This window comes from Adiantum capillus-veneris, chromosome 10 (genome assembly GCF_014529385.1).
Source record: "Adiantum capillus-veneris isolate H3 chromosome 10, ASM1452938v2, whole genome shotgun sequence".
Classification (NCBI taxonomy): domain Eukaryota; kingdom Viridiplantae; phylum Streptophyta; class Polypodiopsida; order Polypodiales; family Pteridaceae; genus Adiantum; species Adiantum capillus-veneris.
The window spans coordinates 35560497-35576894 of NC_140940.1; the positions used below are offsets into that span (position 1 = coordinate 35560497).

At 40.2% G+C, this 16398-nt stretch overlaps 1 protein-coding gene across 2 annotated transcripts; it reads right to left on the reverse strand.

The window, feature by feature from the left end:
- Positions 1-2606: 2606 nt before the first annotated feature.
- Positions 2607-6102, reverse strand: LOC147448686 (acetylajmalan esterase 1-like). 2 transcript variants are annotated; one of them, XM_086521220.1, is made up of 6 exons: positions 5497-6102; positions 5266-5370; positions 4804-5022; positions 3722-3858; positions 3373-3634; positions 2607-3018 (listed from the first exon to the last, which is right to left on the reverse strand). In XM_086521220.1, the coding sequence occupies exons 1-6, from the start codon at positions 5762-5764 to the stop codon at positions 2795-2797; spliced, it is 1215 nt and encodes a 404-aa protein (XP_086377346.1). In that variant the 5' UTR covers positions 5765-6102; the 3' UTR covers positions 2607-2794. The 2 variants fall into 2 exon arrangements, with proteins under 2 accessions (XP_086377346.1, XP_086377347.1); XM_086521221.1 differs by lacking the exon at positions 5266-5370 and having other exon boundaries at positions 5497-6097.
- Between the last annotated feature and the right edge of the window lie 10296 nt (positions 6103-16398).

Consider the following 16398-nt stretch of genomic DNA (forward strand, 5'->3'; position numbering starts at 1 on the left):
TCTCTCTCTCTCTCTCTCTCTCTCTCTCTCTCTCTGGAGCCAAAACTAACTGAGAAATTCATGAAAGAGTCTCGCATGCAACCGAGCTCCCATGAAAAGCGGTGTAGATGTCCGCCTATGGAGGAAGGATTGCCTCCATGTCTTCCCTGTGTACTTTAAGAAGAAAACTGTCAAGACATTGGCCAAATCTATCGCCTCCGATGGCCACCTCCACTCTCAAGGATCCTAGGAAAGCTGCAAGAGCAGCCTACGCTTCCAAATCCACACAGATTATGCATTCATCTCTCTCTCTCTCTCTCTCTCTCTCTCTCTCTCTCTCTCTCTCTCACACACACACACACACACACACACACACACACACACACACACACAGGCCTCTATCCCCTTGCCATGGAGCTCTACGAAGTGAGCTTGAAGTGAAAGCTTGACGATAGCTTGAACAGATTTATGAAAGGCTTGAAGGATTACAAAATAAAGGACTGCCGCCTGATGATAGCCAATGGCTCGCTGGAGAGAGAGAGGGGGGGGGGGGGGGGGGGGGGGGGGGGGCTAGAATCTAGATAGAGCCTCGAATAGGTGAGCAGTGAGCATCCGATCAGTGTGGGAAAATGGGGAGGAAGAGAGAGAGAGAGAGAGAGAGAGAACAGACCACCTTGGCCCCTGCGTGTTCATTGAAGCTGGCCTCAGACTCGAGTCCCGACTGAGGCACTCCCGACCCCACGTTGCTAGCTGCCCCCTCACAACCTAGTCACACAAAAAAAAGGTCTTATTTGTGGTAGGTATAAAAGGTATGCCCAGCTAGCCGACGCGAAAGCTGTCCCCTCTCTCCTTGGATGTCTGCCTGTGCGACCGCTGCTTGCAGGGAACTATCGGAGTAAGGAGCATGCGACATGTGGCAAGGGGGGGGGAATCCCCTCCCCCTTTATCTATTAGTATAGATCCATAGGAGTTCTATCCATGATGTGAAATAGTGATTCAATAATTTTGTTAAAATGTTTTGATTTGTAAAGAGTCCTTTTATTTGAGGACTTCACAAAGACTCATTTCATTGAATTGTCAAGTATGCTTATTTTATTTATTTTTTTTATGAAGTCATAAAAATATTCTTTTGTTTTAGATTTTTTATGTGTCTTTTAATTTTATTTTTATTTTATTTCTTTTTTATTTATTTTATTTTCAAATGATAATTTGTAAAGTGCACTTTTCACCTTATTTAAGTGGAGCCTTTCCAAAATTATAAACCATTTGTGATTATGGCCAGGTTCACAAGAGTTGGCGAGGACATTTGAAAAGGAGAATGCGTCCACCAAGAAGGCTGCCCATTGGCACAAAGGAAATTCCACTTCTCCATACCCATAAAAAATTTCACGAGCACCCCTTGCAATTGACAAGCCTCCCCTCCTCCTTCCCTCATAAGAGCAGCTCTACCACCCACTTTTCAGCACAAAACATGGATTGATGTGATTGAAATGAATCCATCAGTCAACAACACTAACGCTACACTACAACTCATTGGACGTCAACATCTTGCAAAATAAATTTTATAGAGCTCCCTCCATCCTTGTGAATGAAGGGAGAGGTAAAAGAAAGATTGTAAGATTTCTATTATCGAATCTTGTGAACTCAACCTGTGTATGTATAATGAATAATATAATGTATATTTTTATTTTAGTTTTTATTATTTTATTTTGTTTCCAAATGATATTGTGCAACATGCATTGTTCACCTTATTATTTAAGTGGAGCTTTTCCTAATATATAAACCATTTGTGAGTATGTATAATGGATAATATATTTTTATATTAAAACACAAAAACAGTTTCATGTGGATATTGTACGCACTTAGGAAGCCTTCGTCACGTCTCTCCTTGTTTTTCTCAATTTCTTTTTTTTTTAAAATGACATAAATCCCATGCAAATCAAAGCAAACATCTGTATGAGCGCACAAGGTCGCTTGGCTGCACTCGTACCCATGACCTCGATCACGCAGGTCAAGTACTCAACCAACCAAGTTAGCTCCAATTTCACTTTGTTCTATTCTCAATTTTGTTACAATGCTTCCAAGGGTTTTTTCATCCATCATTTTTTACTCGTTTAGAATATATTGTAATCTAAATAGTTAATTGTTACATTTCTTTTCAATAATCTAATACTTTGTTGTGACAACAAATGTTCTAAAATGCTAGTGTTACTTTCTCACTTTCTCTGCCACAAAGAACTCCTTTATAGACTTATGTAGGCCATGGTGAACTTTCACCTTGTTCTCTATTTAAGGGTGGTATTTTTTCTTTTCCCCTTGCTCTCAACCGGCATTTTTGAAATTGAAAATGGCACGATAATAAGCTGTCACATTTTTATGAACATTGCTTCACTATCAACAAGTTGGGAGAATGTATTGGTGAAAGTGGATGTGGTTAGATTAACAACATTGACTAAGGAATACCATTTGTTCTAGGATCTATTTATTAAGCACATACTCTTATGGTTGAATCAAATTTTGTGAGAGCCAAAATTGGGCCTCCTTGACCAACTGCCCCTTGTGTGTGCGAGTGTGTGTGTGTGTGTGTGTGAGAGAGAGAGAGAGAGAGAGAGAGAGAGAGAGAGCTCTTTATTAAGTGCCATTCTACATTTCCCAAATGTACATGTACAAATACAATCAACCAGTCCATATTTCATCTACAATGGTTATAGCAAAGAGGTCTTTTAGAAAGAATATGCATGCGGTTATATGCATGCGCACACATACGCTTAGTGTGTAGCAACTATGGAAACAAAGAGCTCCATGTGTAACCGCATCATTGAAATGCATGGGAAGTGTCTATAAAGGAGCCTGTTATAAATGTTTGATTAAAAATTTGTAAATTGAAGCTGTCAGTGAAATGTACCCCATCCCATAATATGTACTCGCTTGGACTAGAGCACACAGAGACACTCTCCACATTGCAGACATCATCACTATTGTAGTTGTAAGGATATTCATCTCCAGCACCACAACACGCTTTTAAGTCCTCTGAGAAACCTGCCGGCGACAATAAAAACAATGCTTTTATGATACATTTGCATGGACTGAGTGAGTAAATGAGTTACCATTCAACTTTAAAGAAATTGTTGACAACAAGCAACATACGGTATATGTATGTATGTATATATATATACATACATATATACATATATATATACATATACATATATATATCTGTGTGTGTGTAGCTATACAAACATGCACACACACACACACATCAGCAATGAGAGCACACACACACACAACGAAAGTGTGTGTGTGTGTGTGTGTGTAGCTGTACAAACATGCACGCACACACACATCAGCAATGAGAGCACACACACACACACAATGAGAGTATAGTGACCGTACCAAACATTTCCTTGTGCTTAAGAATATAGTCATAGGCACCAAAGAAGTCCATGTAAAGAAATGACACATCTGGATATAACACCCTCAGACTTGCCATCTCCTCTTGCACACGCACACCATGCAAATAACTTGCATTGTTGTACTCCACGAGGCAGCCATAGGCATCTTTATTGCCATCAAAATGTGAAAGCATTGCCGAAGAGCAACCGAGAGGAGTGATAGAAATAAAAAGAAAATTTTTTGCTCCAATGCTCAACAGAGTCTGCATAAATGGCAACAAACAAATTGAGCCCAAGCGCGGTTTCTCAAGCACTCAATTTGTCGAATCAAGGAGACTTGATGCTTTTACCTCTACAGCATTGTGTATTTGTTGAATGACCAAGGGTATAATAGTGGAAATAACAAAGGAGGGTGAATACTTTGCATAGTAAGAATACATGTAGTCATTGCCACCGATCTCGATGATATAGAGGCCTTCAGCAAAAGCTGCATCCACAGGAAAAGCATAAGGAAAATACATAATAAGCTGAAGTCCAGAAAATCCCCATCTCTATAGAAACATATAGGCATCTCATATCCAAATATTTTGTCGCATATATCAAGCACTTTGAAGACTGATGAAGGAAACTATACCTCTGGAGTATCAGGTCTTGAGTTCAAGACTCGTCGGTTAGATCTTTGAGGTCTTTTGGATTGTTCCTACGACATTAAAACTTCTCTTCTCGTGTGTGTGTGTGTGTGTGTGTGTGTGAGAGAGAGAGAGAGAGAGAGGGAAACTGGAATAACCTTTCTATCACCCAAGTGAGGTAGATTGGTTATCCTGTTTCCCTCTTGACTGACAAGTCTTGAGTTCAAGACTCGTCGGAGAGATCTCTTGGAATCCTTCCAAGTGAGGTAGATTGGTTATCCCGTTTCCCTCTTGATGACAAATCTTGAGTTCAAGACTCGTCGGAGAGATCTCTTGGAATCGTTCCTATGACATTGAAACTTCTCTTCTCTTCTTCCTTCATCTGGCAAAGATGTCAAGCACAGGCTTTCACGCTTCCACCTGATCCACCAATCGAGAACCCTTTTTCAATACCGCTCAATCACTTAATTATTCTATGTCAAACAGAGTATCCAAGAAAGGGCGCAAAGAATCTGAAACTTGCTCATTCATCTGTCGGTAACTCCTCTATACAACATGCTCAGAGTATCCCAACCAATATAGCAACAACCATATCTATACTCCTGTTGATGAGGGTCAAATAGAAAGATGATTGAGGTCTGGGTGGGTTGCTAGCCAATCTCAACAAATTCAATATCAGGTGGCCTCCCTATCTTCATATAATGCCCCACAAAATCCTTCAAAACATACCTCATTTAACTTTGAATATCCTCCAAAAAAAACCTTATGTTCCTTGCAATTGTGGCATAGGAGGCAAAGTTTACCTGCAATATTTCCATTAGAAGACTCCACCCTTGCTTGTGCATCAAGATGCCAAGAGAGTTGCACACCCAGGGAGAGGTTGGTAGAAGGATAGATATCCAAACTATGAAGAAAGGAGATGTTAAGAGCTGTTGCCCCTCCGACAGCATAGTTCACGCCTCCTCCAAAATCGGCACTCGAGTTGAGATATGGGTTCAGCAAGGGGAGGCCCAAGTGAGAGGCTGGACATAATGAACAAAATTTTAAAATTTTGTCAGACCACTATAATGCTTAAATTCACCAAGGCAGGAAACAATAGCTTCAGAGACACGATACATAGACAAAAACGCACAAATAACCATTGAAAGGACATGGAACGTAGCTGTCAACAGCCAATACATACACAAAAAACACACGAACAAGGATAGCTAGCCTATAAGGTCATGCCATTTGGTAATATGGATAGCCGGCTTGGAACATCATGCCTTTGGGCCTGAAAAATGCTCCTGCCATATTCCAAAGGCTAATGTGTATTTGCAAGACTTCTTGGAGATTTTCATATGTGCATGCCATCCACAACATGTGCCCATCTGTAAACAAAAATTGCAGATTCCATAGCTGCATTGGTGCATTATCCATTCCAAAAGCTCAATTTCTTCAACTATGAACATTAATGTGCATAATGCCAATGGAAGAACCTACGGTGGGATACATACCTAAGAGGTCAACCTGGACGTGACCATCGCTGTAGCGCCCGGCCGGAAAGCCAGGGAAGGTCTCTCCATAAGGAAACTGGGCAGTCCTCAAGGCCCAGGAGCTGCCCGAAAGGACACCGTTACCAGTATCAGAGAGGGAGTCCCCGAAGACAAAGATTGCAGGGTATGTGCCAAGAATGGATGAAGCACAAGCAGATGAAGAAATGGAGATGAGCAAGATGGGCGCCCACAAGAAGGTGAGGCCTGGCGCAAGCGTTGCTGTTGCCATCTCTCTCTCTCTCTCTCTCTCTCTCTCTCTCTCTCTCTCGCTCGCTCGTGTGTGTGTGTTTGTGACAGATCAGGGGCGCAGATGAGGTTGGGTCGTGCTTGGAGATGAGCAAGAACCCACAAAATAGAAGGCGACGACGGGTCTTGGAAGGGGCAGATACACCCATATATTCATTTTCATGTGGTGGGCTCTGACAAGCGTGCCGTCTTGTTGCTTCCATGACCCATCTTTCTCGCCTCCTGTTGGCGCCCCTGCTGCTCAATCCTCATCATGCTGGTGCAAGCGAAGGCGATGCTCGTTGTCTTGTTGCAACGCAATGCAAGAATACTAAACTCTGACCAGTCTGCATTGCATTGAGGCAAAACCTTCTCTCTATGACTCTATCCACTCAACTACCCGCTCTTTTAGCCTTTACGAGTCCTTTTTGGCTTTCTGAGGCTTTCTAAAGGAAGCCTTGGAGGAGAGTTGAGATATGCATAATTTCAATGTTTTTCAACGATGAACAATTGAGAGATTTGAGACTTATTTTAAATGTTATTTCAGTTTTAAAATATTAATGAGATTTTATTATTTCACCTTTCATTTTGCATCCTCACATGGTTCGACTTCTCTTGCATTCTATTCTTTTAGAATGCTAAAGTATGAGTGGTTTTTGTGCCAAGCAGATTATTTGTAATCCTTTGACCCTCAAGGTTCGGTCCGAGCTTGAGGATTGGTGTATATTTATGTTCCTAATATTATCCACTCACAATTGTGAGTTTGCATTTTGTTTTAAAAAAATGTTAAAGTAAAGGCATAATTCTAATAAATTATTTACATACATACATATATATATATATATATATATATACACACACACACACACACACACACACATACATACATACATACATATACAATGCTTCATCTTGTATAACTCTAGTCAAACCCAATCTAAGGATTTTATCATTTTCTTATTGTTTTAGAAAATCATCGTGACCCTTTCACTTGTTTTTCAATGAAAAATGGGAGGTTATTTTTAAACATTGCACAATATTTTGATTGGTTAGTGGAGATAGAAGACACACATTGCGAAAACAGAAGACACTCATTTCAAAGATTTGAGGACTCAAGCTGCTTACACATTGCTGCCATGCCTACCCGTCATTTTTCGGAGTGGGCAGACATGTGTTACACACTAAAATGTTTATATTTTAAAAAGCGATAGCACTTGTGTCTCGTTGAGCTGCAGCAAATCGATGGCCACCCATCCTTGGACAGTGGATCATGGTTGTCTAAGAGTTTTTTCAACATCACTTTTTCGTAGCCAACATTTTTATATCGGCTGGCTTCCATGTCTCCATGCCCAAGGTTGGACATGCGATATGTAAGCAACCTCAATAGCCACTAGCTTGTTGTATCATGATGGTTTTCATGTTAAAAATAGGAAAGATTACCAAAATACCCCTTTAATTTATGAAAAATCCCAAAATGTCCTTCAAATTTCAAAAAATCCCAAAATACCATTATATCTATTTTTGTTGGATTGTTCAAGAATTTTTTCTCTTTATTCTTTTTTGACAAGTAAGATCCGTTTTTGAGTGATTAGCACGTAATTTGTGACAAATTATGTCGTTAAAAAAGGCAATTATGTCTAAAAATAATGAAGCAATTCATCTCCAAAACCTAAATAACCAACTCAAATTCTACTTTTAGCATCTTGTATTGATAGACAATCGGTTTTCTTATGAAAAGCTACAACTTCTTTTATTTTTGGAAATATTTAATCTCACAACCAAGGGTATTTTGGGAATTTTGAAATTTTGAAGAGAATTTTGGGAATTTATGACAAAATATTGGGGGTACTTTGGGAAATTTGTAAATTTGAAAGGTATTTTGGGGATTTCCACAAATTAGAAGGATATTTTGGTAATTTTTCCGTTAAAAAGGTCTCCTCTAATAATTGAGTATGAGCCTGGGGTGCTCAGGAAGCAGCTGTTGTCATCGACAATTAATCTAGCAACAAGAGCTCTCAATGTTTGCTACAACAGCAACCAAGACGTGCTTTGTCAATGGCAATATTGATCGCCCCAATGCTCATAGCTACCGTACATAGTCTTTAACACTAGGTTGGTAACCTAACAGGACATAAAAGTGTCCTTTCAGGGGTTTGAAAAAACCTCCAAAACCATAGTAGATCCACTCATTTTGTAAAATCCTTTCATGAGGTTATAGTTCAAGGCCTACTACACATGGAAAAAATAAGAAACTTGTAAAATTTCTCATCTTTTGGTCACACCAAGCCTCCAAAGTTGATGGACCATTGCATTTTCATCAAAACAGTAATTTCTTACGTTTTGTTGCATAAAAATAAGATTAGGGATTTTTGTAGGACTTGAGATAAATTCCCTAGTTAACTTCAATGGGTTGGTGATCAGAACATATGATTGCTTCTCACTCACTATTTTTTGTTTTGCCAAAATAAATAGGTACAAAAAAGTTGAATTTTTACCATTCTGCAAACCTATCATCAAAGTTTCTATAGCCACACTCAATACAAATAATATATGCATGTTTTCTTAGTTCCCTATTGTTCTTTATGTTCATAAGGAGCCATGGAGCATGTCAAAATAATAATACATCTCTTACCAAGGGGAATCTTGGGGACAAAGATGAAGTGCTAAATACAGCAAACATGAAAAAACTGGGTTCAACACTATGAGTTGTAGAATCCCATAGAAACTATTCAATATCTAACCAATTTGATCCTTATGACTAGATATGGTTACTACCTACAAAATGCATGTAGTTGTCACAAGAAACTAACAATATTGAAAAAACTATACTTGATATACTAGAATGTTTCGTTTTCTTCTATAATTGAAAAAATCAACCATCGTTGTATACTATGCAAAATAGGGTATTAGGTGCCCCAAAACTCAAGGAATATTAGCTTTATGTTACAATATGCGACATAGAAAATCAAAAATGCATTTGGACATCATGAAATCCACCAAAAAAATCATAGAAGGGCTAAAATTGGCTAAAAAACAGGATTTGACAATTTTTGTAATTTGGTCATAACTTACAACTTTAATATTTATTTCTCCCTAGAAGCATCAGGACATGTTGAGGCCTACTAAAGATAGTTCTCTAGCATTATAGACCTCACGAAAATGAATTCTAGAGTGGTATAGTTGCAAAAAGTTGAAAAAAGCCAAAAACAAGACCCGTTTTTTCACACAGTTTAGGTTGTGAAATGTTGTGCAAGGACAAGGTTAAAGATGGAATTGATATTCCAAAAAAATGTCGAGTTTTTTTCAGCTCATGAGAAAACTTTCTAGATAGGTAGCACCTCAAAATCCATTTTGAAACTCTTGACATAATTCAAGGAAAATGGTCACTTAACAGGACATAAAAGTGTCCCAGGACATAAAAGTGTCCCATTACCAACCTAGTGTTAAGGCCAAGGGTCACGTTTGAAATCGAGCTCGGGAGTTGTTTATAAAATGGGCAAAAGGATGGGAGGAGAGACAGGTTTTAGAGCCCAAGGCCTCACACTCGTGGTCTGAGTTGGGGGAGGAGCTTGCATGTGCATGAGCCGTGGAGAAGATGAAGGGGGAACTCTATTGAGAAGCAACATGGGTAGAGCCGCTTGGGGGGGGGGGGGGGGGGGGGGGGGGGGGGAGGTCAACTTTGACCACTGCCGAATTGCACGTGGATTATCTTTCTAAACTTACGATGGCTTGTTGAGGAAAACTCGCCACTGCTTGGTAGCCCCAATCAGCAAGCATTGCACGCTCTCTCTTCTCTTTCCCCTATGCGACATGTCGTTGTCTACCCGCCATAACAGTTGAAGCTTTCCACAAGGTGGGCATCCAAGGGGGTCACAATCAAACCCAATTTTAATTAGGGGAGCGCGCCCACGCCAAGCATATCCCCTATCGTTCGAGTGGTGAAAAAAGTTATCGGTAGAATCTTTACGGGAGAAGGGAACCGACATCCAGCACCCAACCCTACTGAAGTATTTTCGCCCTGCAGAATTACAGAACTCGTCGACCATGGATCTCTCTATTTCGATGAGTGTTTTTATAAGTCAACGATGACTAAAAATAAGCAAACAAAATCTTCTTGCTACATCAAAATTGAAGGATTCATGTCCATCAAAATTGGTAAGGTCAATTCTGAAGGCTTTTCAGGGATATTTGACAAGTTTTTGTTGGACAAAAAATGAACTCCGACATTCATCATTGACATCGACAACGCACTTTGACTTGACCACTTCTATCTAGCAAAGCTAATTGACTTTTTGTTGTGGTTGTTCACCTACAACCGTTCTTTACTTTCTCTCGATAATTTTTGAAACAAGGTATTTATCTTTTCTTGCTCGCATAGCACGTTACGCCATGGATTCAGATATTGACATGCATCATAATTTTGATTTTGAAAACCCTGCACCCCTGTTGTCTTGCGGTTGGCCACTCTCACGTAGGGTGCCCGCGTGGCAAATCACACAGAAGATAGCGTAGAAATGCTTGATACACAATAATTTAGGGTTGTGCAAACACGCATGCTGTTTTAGAGTCCAATTTTGCACAGTTGAATGCGAATGTGAGCAAAATGTCTAATATGCTTATGCAATTTGCGCAACAATCAGCCAAGAGCTCTGTTAATGAGCAGACTAGGGTTTGTTTGACACCCGTTGAAAGGAGGAGAGTAATGCAGTGTGTTAGTCTCCACCCAACCGTGCTATCTTATAGCCTCCCCTTAGCGTACACAATGTCCAGCAGTGTCGGTGTCCTTTCCCGTAGGAACCTTGCCCTTACATTACCCCCCCTTGGAGAATTGTTTTCGTCCTTGAAAACAACGTAGGAAAACGTTTCTTAAGTGCGACGACATTCTCCCATGTAGAACCTTCTTCAGGTCTATCTCGCCATTTTACCAACACATGTCGTCTAACATGATGTCTAGTGTGAAGCTCATGAGAATCCAAAATCTTTTTGGGTGCAGAGGGATGCTTGGTGGTTCTATATGTCAACTAACACACCTGTGTCAATGACATTATCATTCTGTCCTAGTTGTTTTCATAAACGGCTAACATGAAAAACAGGATGAACTCGTGAGTGCTTGGGAAGAGCTAGCTTATATGTCACTTGATCTATACGTTTGAGAACGGTGAACGATCCACAATATCGTGGTGAAAGTTTAGCAACTTTTCTCGTCTTCAGACTTTTCGAATGCTTCAGATCTTTGAGGAAAACCTTGTCTCCTTGGAAAGTAGCAAGACGGTGATGCTCGTGCGTATTTCTTATATCGATCTTGATCTTTCTTAACATTCTGTCGAGCAACTCGAAGCATATCAAAATGGTCTTGGAGAAAATCCATCACTTTTTGTATCTTCTCTGTAGCCAACCCCACCGTAACGGGTGATCTAGGTTAAAAACCAAATAAAAGCATAAATGGACTAAACCCTCTAGTAACATGCTTTGAGCGATTATAAAAAAATTCCAATATAGGCAAGTAGTCTTCCTAATTGTTTGCTTCTTGCTAACATACGCTCCTAGCATATCCTCTAGCACTTGATTAACCCTTTTAGTTTGACCATTTGTTTGTGGATGATCAACTGCACTAAGATTAAGTGTAGTTTTCGAGTTTTGGAACGCAGCTCTCCAAAAGTGATTATCGAACTTTCGATCTTTGTCACTAATGATACTAGCTAGAAGACCATAGAGTCTATATGTATGCTCTATAAATAGACGTGCTAATTTCGATGTCTTAACCGTAGTCTTAGTAGGAATGAATCGACACATCTTTGTTAGACGGTCTACAATTACCCATTTGGCATCATGGCCACAATTTGTATTAGGTAGTCCTACTACAAAATCCATAGAGGTACTCTCCCATTTACCTTGTGGAATCTCTAAAGGATGTAAAAGGCCACCTACCTTGAGGCAATTTTCTTGATTAACTTGGAACTGTTGGCAGTTTAGTACGTACTCTTGAACATCATGATGTAAGCTTGGCCAATAAAACAAACTAAGGCATACGTCTTACGAATATCTAGATGACCAGCACTTGGACTATCGTGACACTCAAATAATATTTAGTGCCTAGTGTCTGAGTCCTTTGGCACACATACTTTACCCTTGTGGAGTAAGTAGCCATCGTCAATGGAAAAATTCTTCCATCGCTTAAGCTCATCCGGAGTAGGGGTGGAGCTCTATGTTGGAGTTTTTATCTCCGTGTACAGAAACATGTTGATCTCGCCATAGAGAGACATGTGAGTGTGAGGGATCCCTTCTTAAAAATGCACTTCCACAGTTTAGAATATGATTGATCTTGTGCACACTTGCCACGTAATGAATTCAAAAATTCACTTTTTATTTTCATGAAAGCAAGTGAATTAATTTGAGGCATTTGGCTTAGCGCATCCGCTACTACATTTTAACGCCCCTTGTGATATCGTAGCTTACATTCATAATCTTGAAGGATCTCCATCCATTTAACTTTACGACCCTTTAAGTCCGTTTGAGTAGTAAACCATGTTATACTCTCATGGTCAAAAACCATTTCAAACTTGACACCATATAAATAGTGTCACCACTTTCGTAAAACATGAACTATGGCATAGAGCTCCCTCTCACAGACAGAATAATTTTGTTGAGCTCTATCCAACTTTTTACTTTCAAAGGCTATAGGTCTTTCCTCTTGGAGAAGTACCACACCAATTATTTTATCACTAGCATCAATCTCTACCACAAAGAACTTAAGTGGATCAACGATTGCTAGGATGGGAGCAATGGCTATAGCTACCTTGAATTGATAAAAAATGCGTTATTGGGCTTCTTCCCAAGAAAAGGTCTTACCTTTTGATTAAAGTTGATGAGTCACATAAGAATAAGGATTTTGGCATAATCACGGATATATTGTCGATAAAATACAGCCATGCCTAAGAAGATTTGAATCTCCTCAACCGTGTTGGGATGTGGCCATCGAAGAATGATAGCAACCTTGTTGGTGCCCATCTTGATGCCAAAATAAGAGTTCACATTATCGACGTAATGTATTTTTGTTTTAAAGAAAGTGCGCTTGGTTGGCTTATCATACAAGGCATGAGTGCATAGATGTTCAAACACTAATCGTAAGTGTTCATGTGTTCATCTTCAGTCTTACTATAAATGAGAATGTCATCAAGAAAAACCACAACAAATTTTCCAAGATAGGGAGGTAAGACACTATACCATGAGTGTCATAAATGTAGCTGGAGCATTGGTTAAACCAAAAGGCTTAACCAAAAACTCATAATGCCCAAATCGTGTTCTAAAGGTAGTCTTAAAGATATCTTTCAAAAGGATACGCACCTGGTGGTATACTGAACGAAGATCTATCTTTGTATAGTATCTTGCCCCATGGAGTTGATCAAAAAGCTCATCCTCTCGAGGTAGAGGATACTTGTTCTTGATGGTTATTGTGTTTAATCCACGATAATCTATGCACGTGTGTATAGTACCATCTTTATTTTTTACCAATAGAATTGGCGATGCCCAAGGCAAATTGCTGGGTCTAATGAAACCACTTGCGAGGTAGTCAGCCAATTGACACTCAACCTCCTTGGCCTCACTAGCACTCATACGATAAGGTGGTTTACTCACCGGTTCAATTCCCAGTAGGACATCTATCTCATGCTACACATCACCTGTAGGGGGTAAACCCGACGGTAAATCACTTGAGAATACATCACTATACTTCGTGAGTAAGTGAGTCAGCTTTTGTCGTGCAAAAGGAGAAAGTAAACTAGAGTTATGCTAGGATGGAGAATCTTGTAATTCCTTTTATGTTTGTTTTACAACAGTTGCACGTTGCTCAACATAATCAGAATTGAGAGCACTTTGCTGTTTAGAATTGTTAGCACTTTTGTTTTCATTAAAATTCATTGCACTTTGCATACCATAACTAGAATCCACTGCACTTTTCTCTTGAGAATTGACAAGACTTGGAGACAAGCAGTAACACAAAAAGACTTCATCTATTAAATCTGCTTTCTGTAAAATAGAAAGCTCAGTTGTACATATAAGAGGTGCAGATGGTATATTTTTCTCACCAACAAGAGCACATGTTTACCATTGGCCATAAAGTATAAGGAGTTGTGTTCGTAATAACTAATGTGCAATGTGTATCATAAACCATGTAGCCACTCCAATCCTAAAACTACATCAGCACGGTCACCATGTTCATAACTTTAAAGTCAAGGGTCATTGTATGATCTTGAACAATAAGTTCAAACCCTTGAACTACCGTGTCCCATACTTCTTTATTATTTTCATACAAATGTTCTACCACATACTTGTGGGAGTAGAGAGTCTGTGTAAGCTTCAATTTCTTGACTAGCGTATAGTCCAGGAAGTTATGAACATGTTGTCCGTTAATAGTGCATGCGAATCAACTCATGGGGGCCAAAGGTGGGCTGCCACATTGAAGCAGACACACAAAACTTGTGCTTTTCTTCCATATGAAGAACCTCTACAACACAATATTTAGGAGATGAATCTAATGTGAGGAAGAGTTGCACCGTGTGCATGGCCTTTTCTTTGCCTTGCAAAAGAGAACAATCCTTCTTGCTATGCTAGTCCAAAAGACATTTGAAACACAAATTGTGTTTCTTTGCACGCTCAAAATCGGCAGTGTTGCGAGACCCATGTGGAGTATCTTGTGATTGCTTAGGCTTCTTAGCCTCTTGAGGGTGCGGAGAGGTAGATTGTCTTTTGTTCCTCTTGGAACGTGTGGGAGATCTACCTCGCCATTGGCTCTTAGTTGAATTTCTCTTAGCAAAAGTATTCTTAGAGTAGGGAAAATTTTCCTTCCTCTCTTGGCCATCATCATATGTTTGGGCATGAGCAATGGCTTCTTCCAAAGTTTTCGGATGCTGGGTCTTGACATGAAGACAATATCTTTTTCAAGGCCCCTATTGAAACCCCGCATCTTTTGGAATTCATCTAGACCTTTTAGTTTTAATATGATTTCTCGATACTTAGAAAGATACTGAGTGAGAGAGAGGCCATACATGCGGCAGGCATCCCATGCTAACCAATTCTTATCTTCTTCTGTCATAAAATCTAATATCTAACCAACCCAAATGATTTTCTCATATTAAATTGATCACTTAATGTGGGAGAATAAATGGGAACAAGTGTTAAGATATAGATATGTGCTTATAGATCTATCTCAACACGGGGCCAATAGTAAACGGGCGCAAATGGGAGATGGTCTATCAAGAGCAAGGCTAACCAATGGAGCATAAGACCTTAGGGTTACCTTCATTGAAGACCTCCAATAATGTGTGTAAAAGTCCTTTGACCTTAGGTAAGCTAGGGCTGAGCTTGAGGTGGGAACCCGGCCCAATCTCGAGGTGCTTGAGGTGCTTGACGTGCTTGAGGTGTTTTGCCTGCTTGAGGTGCTTGAGGTGCTTGACTTACTCCATGCTTGAGGTGCTTGACTTGCTACATGATTAAGGTGCTTGAGGTGCCTTGAGATGCTTGCCTGAGATGCTTGTGGGAACACCCCCTAGTCCAAGTGCTTTGTCATGCTTGATGACTAAGGTGCTTGAGCTCCTAAAGTCAAAAGCATCCCTACAAGAGGGGGGGCGAGCCCTTTTCCTAGGGATTAGAGAGAGAACACACACTCACACTCACAAGGGAAGCCCCAGCTTGAAGAGGCAGCAAGGACACATGTCAGGTCCCTACCCATGTTACCTTCATGTGTTGCTTGAAGCCTATTGGCTAGGCTTCAAAGGGGTCCAATGATAAATTACTTGAATTATCTAATTGTTTTTGCATTTATCAAGTCCTCTCTCTCAAAGGGGAAAGGGGGACACTTGTCCCAAGGCTACCCATGTTGCTTGTAATGGCTCCTGCTTGTGATTGGCTAGGCCTGGAGGGGTCCAATGAGCTTCAAGCATGAGCTACAAGGGGGGGTCGACCCAAGCAAGCTAGGGGAGTGCTTAGGGGGTATACTCACCCACACACACTCACGAGCACTCTCATTGTGTGCTATGCAAAGTGCAAGAGCTCCCTCTCCAAGCAAGTAGAGGTTGAGAGCCTACACCAACACTCTTGGCTATGGAGTGCAAATCCAACCAAGAGCCATGCTTCAATGCTTAAGCTTTCCATCTCCTTCTTCTTCATTACTATGCTATTATGTATGCTAGCAACAAGAGTATGATAAGTGAGGAACTAATTCTTTCTCCTACGAAATGTTTCTTCTTCCTCTTCCCTACCCTCATTCCCTGCTAGCTCTCTCCACCTTCGAAGGTGTTTGAGGTCTTGGGACTGAGGCTTGGGATAGTTAAAGCTTTCTTCAAGTTTATGTTATGTTTGTGATGCATGAAGCCTTCCATCTTCATGGCATCACCTAGGTCACAAGGAACACAAAGACTGTATTGTAACAAGTCTCTCTTTATGGGAGAAATCATAATACAAATGCCTATTGGAGGGGGGACCGGCTCCACATAAATCCGGTCCTCAACTGTTGTCATGTTCTCTAAACTCTCTCTCTTGCAAAATTATTGTCTATGCCAAGTTAACTAATTGCTATGATTATGTTGCTATCTTCAATTATGTCTACCCGCTATGCTCACAAAATCATTTCTTGAAAGTATT